Source organism: Chiloscyllium plagiosum, unplaced genomic scaffold (assembly GCF_037043375.1).
Source record: "Chiloscyllium plagiosum isolate Xiang-an unplaced genomic scaffold, Cpla_swu_hap1 HiC_scaffold_3, whole genome shotgun sequence".
In the NCBI taxonomy this organism is placed as follows: domain Eukaryota; kingdom Metazoa; phylum Chordata; class Chondrichthyes; order Orectolobiformes; family Hemiscylliidae; genus Chiloscyllium; species Chiloscyllium plagiosum.
Window position 1 is genome coordinate 30,277,719 of NW_028270141.1, and position 25,257 is coordinate 30,302,975.

Here is a 25,257-nt window from a genome sequence, read left to right on the forward strand (position 1 = left end):
TCCACAACCTCAGAAGATCATCTCATGATGCACCACAAATTCTCTCAAGGCAGGTAGTTTTAAAGGCTATTTAGGTATTCACCAGGAGGAGATCAAATTATAGCATCAGACTGTCTCTTAATTTAATCACAGATGATCAAGGCAACAATGGTGTAAGATGTAGATGTAGTCCAGAGTCTTGTTTTATTTGTGCTTGTAGATAATACAGGATAAGGATAAACTGCAACAACACTTCTTCAAAATCACAATAGGTAGAATGAGTGATGGAAAAGTCCATACAGCTTGAGTGGACAATCTTTGTTGAATGGCCAATTCGTGTTCCGTGCATTCTCCTGTACTCATATAAGGGAAAGCATTACAGAGCAGATGTCCAATCTGGAAATCTGTTCATCTCATTTCGCTATTGTTCAGAAGTGTATAAGAATCAGTTGTGTCAGATCCTGAGTGAGGCTATAGACTGTGCAAAACTCATTTGTGTATAATATGGCTTTAGGAAAAGCATGGATCTGGTTCAGTTGCTATATCACTGATATCACAAGAGGTTATCTGTTATGTCTCAGTAGAGTCATATTTCATTTTGGTTGTGAATTCTCTGAAAGTTACTTTAACTTTTTTTTCCATTAATTTGTATAGAGTAACAAAATGTTGATACTTCAGTTGCAGATGTTTCCTGTCTTCTGAATTTCCTTTGATTTATAAAGCATGTGCTGCTTCCTGTTTTTTTTAAGCTAATTTTAACATTTAGCACTTCAGTACTATCCATGTGTAATTACTGGTACTGTAGGTCTTTTATTTTATCTTTCGGTGCATGCTCTGCTTTTGAAAGTAAAGTTTGGATATGTAAAGATGTTTAGTTTTGAGGAAAGATATTTCAAGTTCAAAACATTTCTTTTGTGTTAAGTATCAATTCAACCATGAAGTATTTTCCCTTAGATTGCTATTGACTTCACTTTTACCACACATTTACATGCTCTTTGATACCATACTCAGTCAAATGATGTACTCAAATAAATAATAAACATTTCGAAAGATCCGCCTGAGTGGTAAAGATAAAACTATTAGAAGTGCAAACTGCTCTTGGTTTGACTGAGCAATCTAGTTATGAACTTCAGTAAATTAAATGACTATCTGCTTTCCTTAAATTTTCGTACATGTTGTTGGTAAAAATGTATTAAAAAAATACACGTACAAATGTGTACGTGTATAATGCACCAGTTACATTTTACTTTCAATTCTTAAATGATATTAGGCATGCCTTTAGAATATTTATATAGCCTTGTGCTCAGTGACCCAGATCTTCACTCATGTTTTCTAATTCTTTTGCAGTACACAGCCTTCATGTTGCTTGGTCACCAGATATCATAGATATTAGCCATATATTTATGAGAGGTTGTGAAGCAGCAGGGGACAGAGTTGTGGTTCAAGGAAATCTCAGGGACTTGGGTCGTACTAATATTGATGGCAGGATCCCATGTTCATTTTCTCCTTGGGGACACTGCCCAGCAGCCAGACAAGTTGACAGGCTAATTGGCTGGCTGGCAGGAAGGCTAACAGCCAGACCTATTGGGGACTGGCCTTAATAGTCAAGTGGTTTGCTGGATTGCAGAGTTGGCCAACAAGGAGATACCAAGGTGTTGGTGCTCAGTCAATGACGATCACAAATTGCACTGGTGAGGAGAGGCTATGATCGGTAGAAAGGTGGACACAGGTATTCTTGAGGGCCCTGGTGGGAAAGCTATCCTCTCCTCTTGTCTCACACGGAGTGATGTAAAAAGAATCAACTTGCAGGAATTACCTTCGTTTCACTGCCAATTTCCCAATGTAGGAGCTTAACTTAAAGATGATAATGTAGTGTCCATCTCTCTGGAACAAGGGAGAGAGATCAATTTAACTCATTTATTTTTCTTGCCTACTGTGAGTAAGCAGAGATATTTTAATTTTACTTTTTAATTTGAAATAGACTTTGTGTTTTCCAGTCCATCTGTTTGTTAAGTCCAATTTTTAAAGTGACAGGCAACAGACACCTTTTAGGGTTAAATCAAAATTGGTTTATTCATGTATTTGAACCTGGGGGTAGCGCTGGATGGCTGTCACATCGCATACACTTACACAAGCAAACAACGAAGAAGAAGGAAAAGAAACCGTTTACAATTTTAAAAAATGAATATTAATTCACATGGTTGTTGTGTCAGATCCTGAGTGTGGTGTCCTGTAGGTGTTCTTTTATCTGTGAAGTCAGATTCAGGTAGGTTCAGCAATCCAGAGAAGAGGTTACACAATTCCTTTCAAAATTGATAAAAGTACCACAATATGAAGTTGTAATACTGAAAGATTTAGTCCATTCTCAACTTTCTGGATCCAATTTACAAAGCACATGATCAGTAGCAGCTATTTTTAGTCCAACAAATTTAATTTTAAAATAAACAAAGAAATAAAGCTTTTAAAATACTTTATGCTCTCTCTCTCTCTCAGGTCTTGTGGTCATAATGGGCACAGTTCACAAATTTCTGTTATAGAAATGGTGACACAAACCAGTAGGCAGGGCATATGTTTCTCCCTCCAGTTTTTATTTTATTGATCTCCTGCCCACTGTGGGTTAGTGGCAGGTATTAGAAGCAATCTAGATTGTAACATCAAATCCAGCTCTTTTGAATTTGTGTAAAAGCAATTTATGTTTACTGATCTCATGCAAGGATCTTCCTTTATTGACCACTCCTTGCAGTGGCATCCTTAATTTAAATAGCATTAAATTGCTGGTAACAATGAATAAAGTTCATCTTCAATCTACAGCAATAGAAATGGTGCTGGGGATGTACTCAAGTCTGCTGATTTTTTTTTAAAACTATGCAATCATTCACGTAAGTGGTGATTCACTTAGAAACCACAAAGCATGTATTTTAAGTATAGTTCATGCACTGACAGGGTTCCACAATTAATTTGCTGGCTACATTTTGAATGTTGGCACCTAAGTCAATCACGGAATATTCTCATAATCCCATGTACCTGGTTGCGTCAATTACTGGTCTTGCACTTTTCAGAAGGTATCACTGAAAGACACTCTCTCTTCCCACCTTCCTCCTTGGCTGAAAGCCTATTGGGCTTCTTTGTAGCATCCCATATTTTCCCTGTTCATCGACCCCATTCGTGGCTCTATGCATTTCCTTAAATGCCTTTGTTACCATTTCACATCTCTCTGCATATTCATGTCCATGTTCAAATGCAACAAAATGTGGACAATATCCAGGCTTGGGCTGACAAGTGGCAAGTAACAGTTGTATCACTCAAATGCCAGGCAATGACCATCTCCAATAAACGACAATCTAACCATCGCTCCTTGACATTCAATGGTGTTATCATCACTGAATCCCCCACTATCAACATCCTGAGGATTACCATTGTCCAGCAATTCAACTGGACTTGCCATATAAACTCAATGGCTACAAGAGCAGGTCAGAAGCTAGGAATACTGCAGTGAGTAACTCACCTCCTGACTCTCCAAAGCCTACAAGGCACAAGTCAGGAGTGAGATAGAATATTCCCCATTTGCCTGAATGGTGCAGCTCCAACAATACTCAAGTTTGACACCCTTCAGGACGAAGCAACCTGCTTGATTGGCACCACATCGACAAGCAACCACTCCCTCCCTGGCTGATGCTCTGTATCAGTAGTGTGTACTATCTAAAGATGTACCACAGAAACTAACCAAACACCTTTTAAACAGCACCTTCCAAACTGAAAACCACTTCCATTTAGAAGGACAAGGGCAGCAAATGTGTGGGAACACTACCACCTTCAGGTTTCCCTCCAAGCTACTCATCATCCTGACTTGGAAATATACCACTGATCCTTCACCATCACTGGGTCAAAATTCTGGAATTACCTCACTAAGGGCATTGTAGGTCAACCTACAGCACGTGGACTGCAGCGATTCAAGAAGGCAACTCTTCTCCATCTTCTCAAAAGCACCTAGGGACGGGCAGTAAATACTGGTGAGCCAGTGGTGTCCATGTCCCATGAGTGAAAGAAAAAAATGCAAAGAAACATGGACAGTTGTCCCAAGAACCACCACAGCAGACACAATTCTAAGCCTGTAATAGTATTACTAGAGTAATAAATATTGGCAACATATGAATTCTTCTGAGATGAATAACCAAATCACAATTACCGTTTTAATCACAGCCACACTAACAGCACAGAAGCAAGCCATTTGTCCCATCATGCCTGCCCCACCTCTACTTAGGAGCAAATTACTCATTGCCACACCCCACTTCTCCACTGAGTCCTGCATATTCTTACTTTTCTGATAACAATCAAATTAACTCTCGAAGTCTCAAATGTTTCTACCTCCAAACATATAAAGCTTGTGTATTTCAGATCCTAACAACTTGCTGCATGAAAATGTTCTTTCTTTGCTCATTACTTTAAATTTGGGCCACTTGTTATCAATTATTTGGCGACTTCATACACTTTTCACTGTACTCCTGTACTTCTGCACCTTTATCAAATGTCCTCTCAACTTTCCTTTTTTTCACAAAAACAGATCCAGACTCCTCTAATCTATCAATTTAATTGAATTTTCTAATCCCTGGGACCATTTTTATGATTTATATTTTCACCACTCAGGAAAATTGTGCACACAATAGCTTAAATGTAATGCCCAGAACTGGAGATAGTACTCCATTTGAGGACAAGGCACTGCATTGCGTATGTTTAACCCTACTTAATGTTCCTGCTAATAAAAGCTAGGACAGATACTGTATGTTTTACTAACCACATTTTCAACCTCTGCTGCCATCTTCAATGCTTTATGGACCTATACCCTGTCTCTAGATCCCTCTGCTCTTGTACCCCTGAGGGAATTGTGCCTTTTGTCAACTCTGTGTTTTTCTTCCCAAAATGAATCACATCCCAGGGGTTAAAAACTCCTGATGTTTTGCAATAACTCTAGCAAGAAACAAGGATTTCAGCCATTTGTGGGAGACTTGCCTTTGTCGTGGTAAATCCTGGGAAGGAGCTCAGCAAGGGAATGGCTCCCTGCACACAATATTACTACTCTTAGCTGAATCAGGATTCATCTTATCAACTGTGAATGGTACAGCCAACCAGATAACATGCTCTTGTCTCAACATGAGTTTTTTTGTATGATCCTTCATGGGATGTGGGCGTCACTGACTAGACCATTATTGCCTTTCACTAATTGCCCAGTGGGCTATTAAGAGTCAACCACATAGCATGTAGGTCAGACCAGTAAGGATGGCAGTTTCCTTCCCTAAGGGACATTAGTGAACCAGATGGGTTTTTCCTGACAATTGACAACGTATTCCTGGTTATCATTGGACTCTTAGTTCAAGTTAAAATGCAGCCCATCGGTACAGCCAGGAAATCAGATTTTGTTTTCTTCTCAAATGCCAAAGGTAATTTGTTCAAGGCCAATGGGTACTGTGTTTGGGAATGGAACTTAGGAGGTTCCTCCTCCTCCCAGGATCACTTAGTAGCAAGTACATTCACTGTCTTTTGGACGTGAGATGCCATTCTCCTCTGTCACTCCTGATCCCATCCTGCATGGGTCTGCCTGGGGAGATGGGGGAGGGAGGTATTGGTGGGTGTGATCCCAGCAATTTGTTTGGAACTGTTAGCTGAGGAATTTCAGTGGTTTGTAGCTGGCCAGAATGGACACCTAACCCTAATAGGTTGTGCCTACCTTTGCTGTCCACCTTGGTCTTCCTAACCCTCTCACCAACCAGTATTGACTCCTCAATCACTCTTGTTCTTCTACCAGAAAAATAGTAATCAACATGTATGGATGTATCTGGTGAAGAATGCTACCATGGTTTATACAAATCACCATGGTTCGAAAGCAATTCATTGTTTGAAGTGGTTTGCAATGTTTCAATGAAATAAGTGCTGATTAGATAGAAGTGCTCTATATCATAATATGCTGCAGTATAATATTCAGGACTGTAAAGTGTCCTTCAAATTGACATTAGAAGACACAGCCTCTCAAAACTTGACCAGCTTGCAACTATGTTATGGAAACGTTTCAAGTTTAACCACAACAATTTGCAAATACTTTACATTCACTTCTTTTTTCACGAAGATGTTAATATCATTAAAAAATTAAATATTAAAATATTTTTTAAAACACATACTATGAATATAATTTGGCAAAACAGAGGAGCTGAGACCCAAAATGTTGACTGTTTTTTCTCCATGTATGTTGCCAGACCTGCAGAGTTTCTCCAGCAATTTCTGTTTTTTGTTGGAAATCAGATATTAGGTTTAGATGGATTTTTATATTTTACTGACTTTTGCTTATGTAATCTTCCAAACTGTTTGAACAATAAGATGAGAATGCATTAGATTTGGAGCAGGTACAAGTGCATGACAAACCAGTCGGTATTTTCACAATAAACAGAAGCCACATGAAATTCCACTTGACACAAATGAGAATAATGTTCTTGCCTCTATTGAATGAGTACAATGTCAGGAATACTGAATTGACTGTTATACACAGGACATAAAATGCTGCATTAAAATATTTCTACTCCAAATTCAAGCTAGCTTCTTTTTGGGAAAGCTTTAACTTGCAGTCGATTTGAGGAATGTAAAATCATCATTCACTGTGGCTGGATTCCTAGTGATCTTACTGATGTGACCTGTGGCAAGATTTCTGACAGAATTGGAACAGCGATCTGGACATGAGAGACATCACCCTTCTTGACCTGAGTTTCCAAGGCACAGAGGGGAAGCAGAGAGAGGGAGCAGGTGTAACCAACATGCAGACTTGTGATTGACCTATGTGTGGTTCCTCCTCTGGCAAGATGCCTCCTGGCAGTGCCCTGTCTCCTTGCAAGGATGGGGCAGGCGGGGTGCTTGCCAGGTAACCCATCTCTCTGTTACCATACCTTCAGTCCTGAGGGCCAACTGTGGCAATGAAGTGCAAGTGTGTGCACATCTCCAGCAGAAGTTGAGGGTGCAGACAAACAATGGTATTCATGAGCGGCACGGTGGCACAGTGGTTAGCACTGCTGTCTCACAGCGCCAGAGACCCAGGTTCAATTCCCGCCTCAGGTGACTGTCTGTGTGGAGTTTGCACATTCTCCCCGTGTCTGCGGGGAAACTCCCCGGGTTTCCTCCGGGTGCTCCGGTTTCCTCCCACAGTCCGAAAATGTGCACGTTAGGTGTATTGGCTGTGTTAAATTGTCCGTAGTGTTAGGTAAAGGGGTAAATGTAGGGGAATGGGTCTGGGTGGGTTACGCTTCGGTGGGTTGGTGTGGACTTGTTGGGCCGAAGGGCCTTTTTCCACACTGTAAAGTAATCTAATCTAATATAATCTAATCTAATCTAAAGTAATCTAATCTAATCATGAGGCAGCTGGATCCCCATAGCGAATCTGCACTGCTGCAGCTTTTGGGTAACCTAGTAAGGTTTCCCAAGTGGGTAGGCAGCACAGACATTAAAAGTTTTAGAGATGTACAACGTGGAAACAGACCCTTCGGTCCAACCAGTCCATGTAGACCAGGTACCTCAACTCAATCTAGTCCCCCCTGCCAGCACCCGGCCCATATCCCTCCAAACACTTCCTATTCACTCACCCATCCAAATGCCTTTTAAATGTTGCAATTATACCAGCCTCCTCCACATCCTCTGGCAGCTCATTCCATACACTTACCACCCTCTGTGAAAACGTTGCCCCTCTCACCCTAAACCTATGCCCTCTAGTTCTGGATTCCCTGACCCAGGGAAAAGACTTTGTCTATTTATCCTATCCATGCCCCTCATAATTTTGTAAACCTCTATAACGTCACCCCTCAGCCGCCGATGCTCCAGGGAAAATAGCCCCAGCCTGTTCAGCCTTTCCCTATAGCTCAAATCCTCCAACCCTGGCAACATCCTTGTAAATCTTTTCTGAACCCTTTCAGGTTTCACAATATCTTTCCGATAGGAAGGAGACCAGAATTGCGTGCAATATTCCAACAGTGGCCTAACCAATGTCCTATACAGCCGCAACATGACCTCCCAACTCCTGTACTCAATACTTTGACCAATAAAGGAAAGCATACCAAACACCTTCTTCACTATCCTATCTACCTACGACTCCACTTTCAAGGAGCTATGAACCTGCACTCCAAGGTTTCTTTGTTAGCAACATGCCCTAGCAACTTACCATTAAGTGTATAAGTCCTGCTAAGATTTGCAGCACCTCGCATTTATCTGAATTAAACTCCATCTGACACTTCTCAGCCCATTGGGCATATCTGTTCAAGATCCTGTTTTAATCTGAGAATAACCCTCTTCGCTCTCCAATTTTGGTGTCATCTGCAAACTTACTAACTAAACCTGTTATGCTCTCATCTAAATCATTTATATAAATGACAAAAAGTAGAGGGCCCAGCACCGATCCTTGTGGCACTCCACTGGTTACAGGCCTCCATTCTGAAAAACAACCCTCCATCACTTTCTCTGTCTTCTACCTTTGAGCCAGTTCTGTATCTGGGCATCATCTGGAAACATTTTGACTCAACAGGGCAGCCTCACAGTGCCAGTGTTCCTCTGGCTGGATAGTAACCTTTTAAAGATAGCATGGATGTAACGTATGCCAGTCTTGCAGCGGATATCCTGTGAGTGGCAAGTTGTCTTGGGAATGCAGCTGGAATCAGACAATTGGAATGGTGGACATCTAGGGGTGAGGTAGGAAGTTACTGAGGGGCATTTTGTAAGATACAGTGAGAAATCTTGCCAGGCCTCTCAGCAGATATCCCTCCAAAAGATTCGATGCAACTTGCATTTAGCTAGAGAAACTGAAGATTCAGCCTTATTCCTCTTTTGTGAGGATAATTGATTAGTGTTAGTAATGTCTTAGACATGATTGTTGTTTTTGAAAGTACTTCAAAATTAGATCCCTCATAGCTTTCGGTATCAGGATTTCGCTTTCTGATGTTGGAAACTGTTGGCATTTTACCTGGAATGTGTGCAACTGCTATTCAAGGTAAAAGAAAAAGAGCAATCTTTCAAATATAGAATATATGTTGGAGATGATAGGTTGAATAAATGGCTCATAGAAATTTCAAACAAACCAAGGAGCACATTCCTCTTGAGAGTAAAACTAAAAGATAGATTTTTTTAAAAAGAAGATTAAATCAAATTAAAAATAAAACATTTACTCTGCTGAGGGACTGTGTAGAAATAGTTTTATTGCAGCCCCTTAAGAGAGAAGAAATAGGTTAATGAAAATGGTTTGTAATGTTGGAATAGCTTATGCTACTTGTTAAATTGTGTTAAACTTTAATTAACACACCGGTAGTAATTTCTCTCTCTTGATTAGCATTGGCACATTTATAACGTGTTCTGCATCATTCAATTACTTACTGTAGAATTAAACTTTTACAACTGATTTCTTTGAATTGTTTTTTTCACTCAGTTAAAAAATGCAATTATTTTAGTTTGACCTGAATTTCATTTTGTTATTATCTGCATTCTTGTCTGTTTTGCTTGGTTAATCCAGATCAAGTTTTCAATATGCTAGATGATCTCCTTTGAAATTGCTTATGCTAAATTAGGGATTATAGTACCCTCTCCTCACTGATGTTGACTTAATCAGCATCTTATTCAGGGATGTTCTCTGAGTATAAGGAAAACATACCTTAAAAAGAAATCATCCAGTTGTAACAGCGATCTATATCATAGAATTATACCCACAGAAACAGGCCCTTGAACCCATATGTCTTTGCCAACTGACAAACACCCAACTATTCTAATTCCATTTGCCTGTACTTGGTCCATAGCCTACTATGCCCTAGTTTTTTTAAGTATTCATCTCAATCTGCTTACATTTTGCAGGAGTATCTGCCCCCCACCGCTTAGACAGAACGTTGAGTATTTTAACCTCCCTATGGATGAAAAAATTATTTCACATATCTTCTCTAAATCACTTGCTCCTTGCCTTAAGCTTATGCTTACTGGTCTTCGACATGTGTGCCATGGGGAAGAGATGACTTTCTCATTAGGCTGACTGTTCAGATATTTTGGCTAAATGTTATTTTCACCAACATTTATGGAGGGTTTCTCATAAAATCCCTACAATGTGGAAACAGGCCATTTGGCCCAGCAAGTCTACACCGAACCTCCAAAGAGTAACCCACACAGACCCATTTCCCTACATTTTACCCCTGACTATCGCACCTAACCTACACATCCCTGAACTCTATGGGCAATTTAGCTTGGTCAATTCACCTGACCTGCACATATTTGGATTGTGAGAGGAAACCCATGCAGACACTGGGAGAATGTGCAAACTTCACACAGACAGTCGCCTAAGGCTGGAATCGAACCTGGGTCCCTGGCACTGAGAGGCAGCAGTGCTAACCACTGAGCCACCGTGTCACCCCATGGTGTTTTCTCACAATATCATCCCACATTAGCCTCATTAACTATCTACCCCAATCCAAAGTGCTCCTCTCGACCATCACGTTCAGGGAAACCTTCAAGCAACACAAAAGAAAACTTTCCTTTGCAATCACTGAAAGCAAAAAAAAACAAACAACGGAGCATTCACTTCTCTCCCAGAATACAATCTGCCTGCTTGTTGAGCAACAAGTATTCGATAGTGAATGAGTGATCATTCCACCTAGCTCACATCTACTGAAACCGTGTGTCAAGCAAGTCCTGTTTGCCTTTAGTGTGCAAGGCAGCTGCACAAGGCGATATTTCTCTTTAAAGGTGAGCAAGCAAGCAAACCTGCAGTGTAGTACTTTCCATTCTGTGAGGCCATACCTGTTCCTGTACTCAAATTGTAGCGGCATTGCAATGAGTAGTGTCAATGCACTCCAAAGTGCAGCCTGGCAAAGCATAAACATACTATGAGTCGATTAATAATGTGCTGTAATGGTGTGGATTTGTTGGATGCGAGACATCGTGTACCCAAGTACATTAGTGCTGGAGTTTGTAATGAAAGAGGTGCAAGCTGGAGTCCCCAGGTACCTGCTCTGTCAGGAATTCTTGGCACCTAGTTTCTATCTGGTGCATGGGAGAGAAGGAACCTGCAATTAATAGGATGAGAATCAGTGTTAATCAAGGTAATAATGAGCAGTGACCAACATTAATTAGCATCCCACAGCTCCCCAGTGAGAATCTTTTTTCGACACCTGTCATTCTGTTAGAAAAATGGAACCGTTGCTCCCAATGTTTGGAAAGTGAAAAATCACACAACACCAGGTTATAGTCCAACATGTTTATTTGGAAACACTGGCTTTCAGAGCGCTGCTCCATCAGGTGGTTGTGAAGTACGCGATTGTAAGACACAGAATTTATAGCAAAAGTTTAGTGTGATGCAACTGAAATGATATATTGAAAAAGATCTGGATTGTTTGCTAAGTCTCTCAGCTTTTAGAATGACCAAGTTGGTTTCAGTTCTTTCAGATGTAAGGGTCAGAACATTTTTTAAAGTTACATTCTCAACTGAACTTTAACAGTAGGTGCCATGTCAGCTCAGATAATGCATTGAAGGTGTGAGGTTCAAGTCTGTCTGTCTGTGTCCCAATGTTCAGACTGATTCTAAAAATAGGATTTACATCATCTTACATAGATTCTTGCTGTTTTTGAACTATAACCTGGTGTTGTGTGATTTTTAACTTTGTACACCCCAGTCCAAAACTGGCACCTCCAAATGTTGAGAAAGACCTCACTGGACTTTTCACTTGATTTTCATAGCAGTCGATATCATTTAGAACCTTTGATGTTGTCCCATTGCGTTTTCACATTCCTAGCTCTTTATTGGATTATTTTTTCTTTTTTTTTTCCTCATTTTTAGTTAATACATTTGCCACCTTTTCCATCATAGTTTGTTGCAAGTTTCTGTGTGTGGCATTTGAGGTTCAATTGAAAATATGATGCAAAAGTTTGCCATCAAAATGGGAGGCCACAAGCCTCTACAGACAATAGGAATTGATAAATACTCCATAGTACTGCCATCTTGATCTTGCCTCAATAGTACAGAAATGCTGTAAGGTCACTCCAGTAATTTGCACTTGTGTCATGTCATTCACAACATCAAGATGTTGCTGAAGTAACTATGTTTAATAAAGTACTTTCTGACATATACTGCTATCAAGTCAGAATCAGCACTGAAAGAAAAATGACTAGAAATGAAACAAAATCTAGCTTTAGTCACCCATAATAGGCCAACAAATAAGGAGGAAATTGTACAATGGGTTCTTTGATGTACTGTTCTCTTTTGTAAAAACGCTCAGAGTTAGGATGGTGTATAATAGGAATTTAGTTAATGCGTAAAAGAAAACTGAAAGAAATGTGGATACTATAAACCAGAGACATAAATAGAAATTGAGGGAAAAGCTCAGCAGGACTGCCAGCATCTGTGGAGAGAAATCAGAGTTCACGTTTCGGACCCAGTGACCCTTCCTCAGAACTCAAGTTTGAGTTCTCAACTTGAGTACTGAGGAAGGGGCACTGGACCTGAAATGTGAACTCTGATTTCTTTCCGCAGATGCTGGCAGACCTGCTGAGCTTTTCCAGCATGTAGTTAGTGGGGCTCTGCTGCAATTTTGTTTTTATTTTGATTTAACATATTTGCATGTTTGTTTTTGTCTAATATTCCAGGACAGCAACGGGTTACTGTGACCAGTCTCCTAGTCTGTCATGGGCTACTGTTGGTTGGAACCAACCTGGGTATCATTGTGGCTTTGCCAGTTCCTCGATTGCAGGGCATACCTAAAGTTACAGGTGAGAATATCTTTGACTGGAGCTGATTTTTATAAAAGTTGAAGATGATGTAGCTTCCAATTCATTCATGGGATGTAAGTGGGTTTAATGCCTATTCTTAATTGCCCTTAAGGTGATGGTTGGCTGTGTTTCCTCTAAGTTGCATGTCTATGCAGTGATTCTGTGCACAAGTAGATTAATTTTAAATTATTGTACATGCACTCCAAAAAGAAAACTGAATGTTGATAGTGAGTCACCTTCTTAAACCACTGTCTCCTATATCATAAATGTATTTCTACCATGCTGAATCAAAGATTCAGGACTTTTGATCTGAAATCCTGGATAGTTGTCAATTGAAGAATGCATGAAAATAGCCATTTGGAATACAGCTGTCATTGAAATAAGGGACCTGACTCAGAATTTTTAAAAATGACTTCTTAATGTCTGATTTGGAATGCCACATGCTACTTCAGATATAAAATTTAAGAAATATATTTTACTAATACTGCTACCTTGAGGGGGCTGAGTAATTTAGATATTCAGCAAACTGGATAAATAACTGTCAGAATGTAACAAGATAGACAGCCCAAGGAACCAACTGGCACTTCTGCCCGTGACTATGCCCTAGACTGAATTAGCCCAAAGGGCTCAGAGGGAGTGTAACATGAAGCAGCAAGGCTATTCTAATGTTAGAAGGTACAATTAGAGGCCATAAAGTGAGACCATATTCAGGTATTGCTTTCATTCCTCAGTGGCAAGTTTGTAAATGCGTAACTAGGAGACTACAGAATGTTGCAACAGTGAAAGATGCTAAGAGGAAGTGGCCAAAGCAAAACATTTTTTAAAAAATGCAGGGCAATCAGTACATGTGCAAACATGTGCTGCTGACATCACTGTGTGTGCTGCAAAGCATCAACACATTCTGAAGCCTATCATGGCCTGCTAACATCACTGGCCTCATCTGCACATACACAGGAGGCAGCAGCCATTTTGACATTCCAAGTAATTGCTCCATTTCCATAAACCTTTAGGAAATGCTGATGTAAAGGTAATAACAATGTATCTTGAAGAGTGTGAGTGATTACCTTTCTTAGTATAAACTGAATAGTAAATTTTCAAGAAGGAAGGTGCATTATGGGTAAGGGAGTTACAAGCTGACATTAAATTTGGGATAATGTGTCTTCTGGATGGTGGGAACAAACGCTTTTTGGACTGAAGGATACTGAAGATTGGGCGAAGATAAAAGTTAATGTTGGCCATAATGTTTAAAGGTAATTGATGATTTTTCTTTTTATGAAGATCACAAAGAACAGCGTGGTAAAGAAACTTCAGTCAAATAGGTCACCTTTCTTTTTTAGACTATAAAAAGCATGGATTTAGCTGAATACTTCTGAAATCTAGTCCTGACAGAAATGAAATGACCCCTGGAGGACTGTGGTATTAAAGAGAAAGTAATTGTATCCTGAAACAATCAATATGGCATTGGAGTACATCCAGCCACTCCTTGCAGTACTACTTGTATTAGCTGAATCATAGCTTTGTGCCTTGAATTGCAAAACAATCATTATCAGAACATATTTTATGATTTCTGGAAGCTTTATTAGTGTCACTGGAGTGTATATGTATCAATATGTATGCAACGCTTCATTAAAGATGAATCCAAAATTGCATATAGAAATACTGCAAAAATATTTGGAAGAACAATTGCATTTCGGAACATTTCAGAAAAGAATGTGCTGAGATTTTTAGATGATAACCCAGGAGAAGGAAACCCTGTTGCAATTTATGCAAATCAAAATTCAGAGTGTGGGTGTGGCAATGGCTTCAACTATACTGCCACACAGTTTGATAATGCTAATCTCAACAAAATAGTAGATGTGAGTAAAAGCAATAGGACTTCAAGAATAAGCAGCTACAGACAATTGTCTGAGAGTAATCACAACTGGGATATTTGAAATGTTGTAGGTGAAATTTCAGCCCTAGTGTGTATGACACTACAGCCAAGACCCTGAAGTGGACATAAATTTGGTCAGTACTGACAACACCCGCCTTTTCTTTCCTTGACAGACTGCATTCAATATCACCATCCCCACCTCCTCTTGCCCATTCACTCCTTCATGCTATCAACCTTATCATCTGTCCTTCCCCAGATCTGTCTTCCAATTCTCCATGCCCCCAAACACACTCCATCACTCTCCTTCACCAGAAACTCATCCCTTCCTGTCATGAGACCTCCATGTAAGAGTTCATCCTCCTCCTCTCCTCCTTTTTGAATTAACGTTAAACAAGGAATCCCGCTGACATTACACACAATTGCACAAAATGATTATGTGTTTGTGAATAAATAGAACATTATTGAAAACAGTTTAATGTTAATAAATATTCATGGTATTTAAATATATTCCAGTATGAATAGGCAAGTGTAATTTTCAAGATGCTGCATGTCAGCCTGCATAGGGAAATCAAAATTCCCAACCTGCCTAGTAAATTCACCTGTGTTTCGCATTCTTGTTGGCTCCATAAAAACCCTCATTAGACACTAACAGTCTCCTCAAAGTCACCACAAGTGCTCTTCCTAATGTCCCAGTTGCCAGATTGAAATTCTTGTTATATCTTCCTAATGAAACAACACCCCAACCCCAACCATACCATCCCTTTCACCTTTTCCAATCAAAGTAGCCCAGCTCATTGTTAGGCAGAAGTCACATGACCCTCTTATTCCTCCATTTTACTCTGTTAAATGATATTATTGAATAATGAAGATGGGCCAATTAGCCTAATCCTGCTCCCAGTTCCATGTCACTTAGTTCCTATGTTTCTGTTAAGTGAAAATGCCATAAATAACAACCTTATAAACTTTGTGTTTAGAATAGCTCTCCTGTAAAGGATGAAACAAAGGGATGAGTTTTCCAAAGCAGTATCCAAAATCTAACAATTCATAGTACACTAGATATTTTAACAACAAACTATGATGCATAGTATGCTTATTACTCTTTTCCTATCTGTCCCATTTCAAAATATGCAATCCGCATTGTGCTACCTGCCACCATCAGTGGTTGTGCTGATTCTGTCTCTCTTAGAATAATTGTTTAGCTGCTTCACCAGACAAAGATGTGGAGACCTCATCCATGAATGTAAGACCCCTATAATCCTCAATGTTTTCACCCGTAGTACATAGATTCAAAACTACTGGTTGTTAGTGATCCCACCTATTGGTGCAACATTTTCTTTCAACACACCAGGCGTGCTCACAAGTGCTAATATTTTGAGTTTGTTTCCAGCATTCTCCCTTCACATGGCGCCTCATGTCAAAAGATAACATATCAGTCCCTTCCAATCATTTTTATTGTGCATACTGTATTTCTTTTTACTGCCTGGGGAACCTTTGTCTTTTCATTTCTATTTTCCTCCTCATGATGATTAGTGTCCCCTGTTCATTATCATTTCTCGTATCCCTCAGCTTCTATGTGGGTTTACAAAGGTTTACTGCCACCCCTGTGTTTGTGACCCAGTTTCTAAAAAAAAGCCATATGATAGCTTCTCGCATTTTAGAAACTTCACAGTCTTCCAAGTTTTCCTTCGCAAACATTTAAGTTGACAATCAATTTCTAAATATTTGAAGGTTTTGTTTTTGTTCCCTACAGTTTTACTTAATACAAAATGGAATGTTCTTATGACATTGGGCAACTTTGCATGAAAAGTTGGGAAATAATCGTTTTACTCAGAAATAATGCTTCACAGTCAAGCTGCACATGTTACTTTGCTACAAAACCAAGTGACCAAGTTTTTGAATGAGAGTAGGGCCGTTGATGTAGCTTATATGAATTTCTGCAAGGTCTTCGATAAGCTTTCACTTGGGAAACTGATAAACAAAGTAAAATCTCATGGGGTCCAGGTTAACTTGGCAAGGTGAATCCGAAATTGGCTTAGTGATAGGAGGCAGAAGGTGATGATAAAAGCTTAGGTTGTTTGAAGCTTGATGTGCCAAAGGAATCAGTGCTGGGTCCCTTATTTTTTGTGATATTCATAAGTGATGTCGATGAAAATGTAGGAGGGATGATAAGTTTGGGGATGACACTAAGATTGGCTGGGTTGTTGCCAATGAAGAGGAAGGTGTTAGATCACAAGAAGATGTAAATTGGACAGACGGGCAGATCAATGGCAATGGAATTTAATCCTGGTAAATGTGAGGTGATGCAGTTTGGAAGAAGGAACAAGACAAGGGAGTACTCCGTGAACAGCAAGACATTAGGAACCTCAGAGGAATAGAAGAATAAGTTAATAATGTAGTTAAGAAGGCATACAGGACACATGCCTTTATCAGTCATGGGTTGGATTATAAGAGCAGGGAGAGCATGTTGGAGCTGTGCAGAACTTTGGTTAGGCCGCAGCTGAAGTGCCATGTGTAGTTCTGGTCACCACACTATAGGAAGGGTGTGATTGTACTGGAGAGGGTGCGAAGGAGATTCACCAGAATGTTGCCTGGGATGGTGCACTTCAGCCAAGAAGACAGGCTGGATAAGCTCAGGTAGCTTTCTTTGAAACAGAGAAGATTGAGAGGGGACCTGACTGAGCTGTATAAGATTGAGTTTGTGGAAGGGGCATAATTTTAAAGTGGAAGGCAGAATGTTTAAGACGGCATTTGAGGAAAATTTGTTTTCACCCAGAGGGTGATAGGGATCTGGAATGCACTGCTTGGAACAGCAGTTAAGGTGGGAGGAACCTCAAAATCTTGGATGAGTCCTTGAAGTGTCATATGGCCCTAGAACAGGAAAGGTTGGTCTAATGTAGGTAGTAGTATATTTTTGATGGTAGAGACTTGATGGGCCAAAGGGCCTCTTCTGTACTGTATCGTTCTAAGAAAACTTGTAAAGAAGTCATCTATTTCTTTAGAAAATTAGAGTAATAGCAGAGAGTGATTGTTATCTGCTTAAGATTCATTAGAAAAGATCTCAGTGATGATTTCGATCAAAACTCTTTAGACCTAAGCTAAACCTTTGCTCAATAGAATATCGCGTATAGGAGTTTTTCAAAATAATTGTGTTTTCTGTTTTAAATAACTGATGAGATGGAGTTAACTAAATTGCTAAAGGGTATAAAAGAACTTTAGTAACATTTGTAACAGTGTATCAATTAATTTGAATTAATCACGTTCAATTTATCTGTGTAGATTTTCTGACTGCTATGAATGTTGCATCTTCACATCAGTGACCTTTTCCTATGCAGTAGTTACTATTTATTTTATATTTTGTCCATGTTTCTGGAATGTCTGCACATAATGAAGACTTCTCGCTGTCCCATTTTGTCAGTATGTTGTGGTACAAGTAAACTGTGGTATGTAAGCCATGCAAATTGTACAACAAAGTACACAATCAAAGATGTTCTACTCTTTAGGATAATTATCACTAATGGGATACAATATTCAACTCATTCACTTTTTACTTACTCTCGTTCCTGGGGAACAATGTTCAGAGTTGATAGCTTCATGAATACAGTGCTTTACAGCTGAGATGGAAAATAAATTTGTTTAACATTAAAATGTTATGTTTTTCAACTAAGTGTTTTGATAGACAACATTGCTTCAAGGCATGTCAACCTTGTTTTTATAAAACAAGGACAAAATAAAACTCTTTCTCTCTCTCCCCCTCTCTGTTCCTAACTCTCATATGAATCAAGCAGATCTATTAGTGCTGCTACCCTACATTATTACCTTTTCAACAAGTGTTGATCTGCTTTCTTTTTATGGGTATCAATTAACCTAAAATTCTGTGCTATTTTGGGTTACTGTCAAAGCATTTTACTCACTTTGTAACTTGACATATATTGCTTCTCTCCACAATCAGGAAGGGGAATGGTGTCTTACCATGCACACTGTGGTCCAGTCAGATTTCTCACTATGGCTACAGCCACTGCCACGATGACGAACAAATATCCGTCACTTACAAGTCTGTCACCTCCGCTGGAAGGTAAAGATGGAGAAAAGACTGGTCATGTTGGCTCTCAAGCTGAATACTCAAGCTCTTCATGTGCAACTAACAAAGACAAAGGAGTTTGGCTTGGAGATAACTCAGTATCTGTTGTCCAACACAGCAGTATATCTTCATCTACAGGATCTCTGACCTGTTCTCATCAGTCCAGTTCACTGGAACATGGCCCTGAGGACAGCACAATCTATGAGTTCTTGAATGATCCTAGTCTCTCAAGTAAAGCTAAAAACAGTGACAGTGAAAGGACAAAGAAGATGAAGATGAGTTCTGTATTGGTCATGTCTGGAGGTCAGGGACATAAACGACTGAACAAGAAGTCTAAACAACAGCGTCAAGATGAAACCATTTCCACTATCATGATTTGGCAAATTCCATTGTTAAATTTATGAGAAGTTAATGGCCTTGTCCATATCACTTCTTTTGATATCTATAATCCTTTTTGGGATATATCTTGTAAGATAACATAGAAAATGCATAAATGTTCTTGTGTATTTTGAACAGCATGTATTGTAGCAGCTTAATACTCACAGCATGTCAGTCTGCCAGCCCATCAATATTTGCATTGCCAATGTTGAACAATTTGTGAGATCGAAATGTGTACTTCAAAAATAGATTAGATTCCTATTCAATAAATAACATGTTTCAATAGTTTATCAACACAATCTTAAGGCACATTGCTTCAAGATTTGCTTTAATTGGTTTGGAGAAATTGAACTTGTAGGTAACATTTCCAAGCTTTTCCTGCTGTGAAAACTGAGCAGATTTCCCACTAAATAACTTAATTTTGCCTTCTCCTTGGTTGAAAAGTACTTGTGTGTCAATTTTTCCAACTCCATATTGTGGCATGTTTTTCTCAGACATACATTTTCTAGAAATCTGCCAATGACAAATCCCAAAACACTGCAGGAATGCAAAGGAATGCTACCACTTTTTGGTGGGAATTTCAAATACTACAGATTTGTTTCATGGAATAAATTAGATTCTTGCACAAATTAGATTGTTGAGTAAGCTACTGAAATGTGTGCATTTACAAAACAATTCTTGAAATTTGGAAAATATACATCCAACTTGACCAGCTGATTGAAATATTTTTTAACAGCGTTTTTTTTTTAAAAGAGCCATATTTGATACTGCTTCTGACCAGTGCAGAAATGTCTATTGTCATTTTGGAGATAAGTTGTATTGCAGACATTGGTGCACAATCAAGCTAGTACATTTAATACAGACAGTTAATGATTTGCTGGAGACGCTCATTACTAACAATTATATAAAAGTTATCTACTTTTGCACAAACTATTACAAAATACGCTTATACAGTTTACTATTATTTACAATATATTCAAGTCTTTGTAGATTTTTAAAATTGTAGATAATTTTCAAATGTATTTGTGAATCTATTTTATATGTTCTTGAGTAATCATAATTGTTAATTAATTCAATGGGAATGATAAATTTCAATTGAAATGAAAATGGATTTTTTTAGTTACTATTAAATGAAAATTTTCCATATTCAGGTGGAGTAGTTTTAGAAAAACGCCCAATAAAAGTATGCCTAATATAAATCACCTCACCAACAACATAAGACATCAAGTTTTCCATGATTTCTGTTCAATTCTTGAGTTAAATTTAATTTCTTGACAAGTAATATGTGGGGTTAAATTGTCACTAGAGCAATAAAATAGATTAAAGTCAGTTCAAGCAGGTTATCAGCGTCTGAAAGGGCAAAGCCAAGTCTGCAGTGTCAGATGCTGATTGACCTATTCAGCATTTTACAGCATTTTGATCTATTTCAAATAACTAGCAAGTATAATTTTCTTTTGTATTTTAACATGCATATTAATACATTCCTTTTTTGAAATTTTGTGGCGCTGAGCATCATAATATTTCTGACATGATTTCGCAGTTGGTTTCAGATACACGTTACATCCATTTAAAATGTTAGATCATATTATTGCATCTCATCTGTTGTTATGACATTTCAAGGTGAGGTTTGGTCAGCATTGTTCTCAACTGTTCAAACTACATTAAAATTTCATTGCACAGTCAATGTGTTTACGGCCAAGTATTGAAGCAAGACTTTGCATAATTGAATTATATTTATTGGACTGTTTCTTTAGTTTATCAGCACTATTCAGTATTGTATTGTGGTTCTCCTGATACTTTGCGTTAAATTTGCTGCCAGTATTATTTGTGGCAATGCAGCTTGTTTCATTGTTGCAATGGGTAGAGGTGTTAAAACTGGTTCTGATGTCAGGTTCAGACTTGCCCAGCCGAGAAGTACTGTTTAGCAGGAGCGCTCAGCTACTTAGTTGTATGGCACCTTGTCCACTTTTAGAAATTAAAATGGAACAGGGATAGCTGTAGGAATGAGGAAGACATTAAAACCATGCAAGTTATTGACAGTTGATAGGTTTCTGCATGTAAAATGAAATAATCATTGAATGCAAGCATCTCCAAAGCAATAAACTACTTAATTCATCCATAGCCATATTTTATTTGACCAATATATAGTATGCAATTATTCTCCTTGTACAGAGATCCACTTGGCTAGTAAGAATATATAGGTAAGAGCAAATTACTTAGATCTGTAAGATTTTAAGGAAGTATTACTAGAATCTAGTCAGTTAAAATTGTGTTGTTTACTATATTTGATAAAATGACCTATTGCTTGTTATCATCAAGATATCACTATCCATTTGGACTTTGGCTTGCAGTTTATTTGGAGCCAAGTGGTGATTCTCTGAGAGCCCATTAACAGATTTATTCCTGGAGGCCACATTAATAAACTAGACAGACTGATTAATCATCAACTGTAGTACTGCACACCTGCTTGTCAACCATAGGTTTCATATTATTGAATCTAAACCAAGGCCTGGTTCAAATCTCGCACTCTCAGAAGACAGCCCACTGACCCATCCCACAATATCTCACAACATCAAAGAGGATAGTAAGTACTAAGTCATCAGACACTGTGCAGTAAAATAGACTAAACTTCTGTGATATTACACTGCCAGCACCGATTTATAGTCCACACACTTGGCTCGAGGGCCAGAAAAAGTGGAGACCTATGTTGTGCATTCCTGTGTGCATATACATAAACACATGTGGATCTTTTCCATACATCCAAAAGCTAGCTAAGTTTTAATGTTATCAATACCCATCCATTAGCTCCCCATGAGTATTGATAGGATTTTTTTTAAAAAAACCAGCTTTTCCTGTTAGTCCCATAATTGCCTTTGCACCCATCAGCAGTCAGCTTGAAGCTAGAGATTGCTGGAAGTACATTCTAAAAGCGATCTTTGTTAATCGGAATGAAATAACTTGGCACCCAAATTCCAAAGTTGTTTCAACTTGTTATTGTGGTAAATTATACAACATAAAAAGCCCATATAAGAAGACTTACAGTGCTCTGAAGCTTCTTGTTTTCTTTAAATTAGTACAATTGTTTTTGTGAAAATAAGTATATAGTATCCTGGAATAAAAAGATAACTGCTGGAGAAACTCATCAAGTCTGGCAGCAATTGTAAAAATAGAGAAACAGAGTTCATGTTTTGAGTTTAATATAACTTCATCAGAACTGAATCTTTATCTCTTAACACAGATGCTGCTAGATTGCTGACTTTCTCTTGCACTTTGATTTTTCCTCAGATTTCCAATATCTGTACTATTTTGTTTCTGTAGATATTATCCTGTATTGTTTTAAAGTTAATAGTCACAGTCACATATATATGTATATAACCATCTAACATTCCATCATGTGGAGATAATCCTGAGATTTTTGTAGGACTTTTGTAAGGAATGGGTGCAATGTCACACTTAAGGTTTGTCAGGGTAATGTATTTTGTTCAAATTAAACTTCAGAATAGTCAGAATGAAACATATTTTATAATCCAAAAAAATCTATCTTTGTACTTACCATTGTGCTTTATTTGATGATCTGAAAATAGCTTTATTCAACAATGTATGCTGTAACACTATTGGCTGATGCTGAAGGACAGTTGGTTTAGATAGTATCAATTCCTATATTAAGATCACTATGTAAAATTTGCATTGCAACTATGACCAAAGATTGAAGGTTAGATGGAGCATAAGAGCAGTAATTTCTGGAAAAACTGAGTAGGCCTGGCAGCATCTGTGGAGATAGAAACAGTGTTGATGTTTCAAGTCCAATATGGCTCCTCTTTGGAATGGAATATAGGCCATCTTATTTATAACTTGTAAAAATGTTTATGTTAAGTCTTTGTATTTTAACATCAATTAGAGCATCAACTTGAATGCAAGACTTTAGAATTATTTCAACCAGAAGTCACAGTCAATTGTGAGAGTGCTGCTGACCAGGGAAGAACAAGGGATAATATTTCATCTCATTCACCAGCTTGTTACTTCAAAGAAATTTATAGTTAAAACTTGCTAGATGGAAAACTTATTGAAAAGAATATTGCAGGTTATTTTTCCTGGACATCAATTATGCATGAAAAGTAGATCCACCCAGGCCTTTTCATGAACATTTCTTAACAGAAAGTCTTGCGTGAACTATAATGTTCTATAAAATAATTGAACTTGAAGCTGCTGCTCTTTCTTAGCCAATCCGAATGAATGCTATTCTTTTTAATTTCTATTTCATTTTATTCAATTAGATTTTTCTACCTTTGTTGTAATCTAAATCTGCAATTGCCTCAGTGGGGTCATTTTGATTCCATGAGATTATGTCAAATTTTCAATCTCTCCCACTTTTATTATCATTGACAAGCATCTACAATGAAAACATATCTAAAATTAACTGTATTACTATAGGCATAAGCCAAACAATCCAGAAATAATTCAGATAAGTTTGTGGTATTCTGAATCTGCTGTATCATTCTTTCTTGATCATTTTTGATATGTCTCTGCCAAGTTCCTAATAAGCAGGTGATCAGAAACAGATGATCATATGGCATAAGTTTGCATAAAAGCAAAAGATGGCATGTTTGGAAGATGTAAGTGGACTGATTATTCCTGTAGCTAAAGTTAGAATCACTGCTGCTGTTACAGTGTGTCAGAGTTTTCTGTGAGAGGTTTCTGTACAGACTTAAAAAAAATTGAAAATTTCAGTCTCAATTAAATGGCCAGCGAATTTAATGATTTGTAACCAAACAATTTTAGAGAATTGCTAGTCACCACCATTAACAGAAATTGGAAAATCAAAGTTCCCCTATTTAAAAAGGTCACCAACTTTTAGACAAAGTATAATTTAAGAACAGTTATCACTATTAATCTACACTGATAGATATAGTACCATGCAGTCTTGGGTAGGTGTCTTTTATAGAAATCCAAATAATTAATCTTGTTCGAAGCATCTAAATACCTGAAAATTCAGAAACATTTATAACAACTTTTAATTTGAAAACCAAGAATTTGGCAATTTATTTGAAAGCTTTCTCTATTGCTCAATGCTTGAAATAACTTTATTGTTTAACACGTTACTTTGCAGTGCTTAAATAGATTAAGTGCTGTAAAATCAGTAGGGGAAAAAAAATCCAGCTGGACAGTAGCACCTAAGAAACAGTTTTCTATTGACTGTGTCTTCTTGTCCACTGAATTCTATGGAAGTGAAAATTGGGTGAGATGTTTAATAGCTAGTGTGAAACAGCTAACTTTTCAGTCCCATCACAAATTAATTTCTACCCCAAGGTATTTTTAATTGGACTAGCATATCAGTTTTGAATGAATTCATACTATGACCCGTGAAAGATGTACTATATAGAGTCTTTATTTTTAGGATTTGACAAGTAATGTTCAGTGGGATAAAAATTCATTGTATATTGTTATCGAAATGAGTGGGATTGTTTTGTGAAGTATATTATAGTTGAAGTTTAACATATAATGACAACAGGGTCTTGTAAATGTTTATCAGCTTCATAGTTATGGCTTTGAATGTGTTGAACTTTTATATTCTTGTGTCTGTAATGTTTCCTTTTTATTCTAGTTCCTGGATTATTGGTTAATATGCTGAATGTATTTGTTTTGTAATTACCCAGCAAATGAGTGAAATAATGATAAACTGTAACATGTTACAAGCTCTTCTTTGTTTACATATTTAAAAGTAAACTCTTGCTCATCTATGTTAATAAATTCCCATACTTTGTGCCTTTTGTTTTCAGTTTGTACTTGTGAATTATTTCCAAGCCTATTTCATTCCTTGTACTCAGTGGAGAAGAATTGTGTGGAATCAATCCACAAATATTTCCTGTCATAGTATGTTCACATTTTGATGTTGATCACTCTCATCTATTCAAATTTCCAATCAGAATATGACATTTGGACACTATTTTTGAGTGTAATTTCAAACAAAATGAAAGCTGCTATTATTTCATCTTGCCAAACAAGACTCTGAATCCAAAGAAATTGAGAATATTGTATTTTGAAATGTCTTCATTCACTCACTCACCTTGTTTGAATATGTGTTTCGATTAGATTAGGTTCCCTACAGTATGGAAACAGGCCCCTTGGCCCAACAAGTCCACACTGATCCTCTGAAGAGTAACTCACCCAGACCCATTCCCCTACTGTATAT

The 25,257-nt window shown here is 38.0% G+C and overlaps 1 protein-coding gene across 4 annotated transcripts in view; it reads left to right on the plus strand.

Annotated features, from left to right (window-relative positions):
- The window catches only part of arhgef10 (Rho guanine nucleotide exchange factor 10), a 279,666-nt gene extending 254,829 nt beyond the window's left edge, over positions 1–24,837 (plus strand). For all 4 annotated transcript variants that reach the window (XM_087978293.1, XM_043679118.2, XM_087978304.1 and 1 more), the window contains 2 exons: positions 12,616–12,738; positions 18,561–24,837. In XM_087978293.1, the coding sequence (XP_087834419.1) occupies positions 12,616–12,738; positions 18,561–19,093 (656 nt within the window). In that variant the 3' untranslated portion in view covers positions 19,094–24,837. The remainder of the gene's footprint in view (positions 1–12,615; positions 12,739–18,560) is intronic.
- The last annotated feature ends 420 nt before the right edge of the window (positions 24,838–25,257 follow it).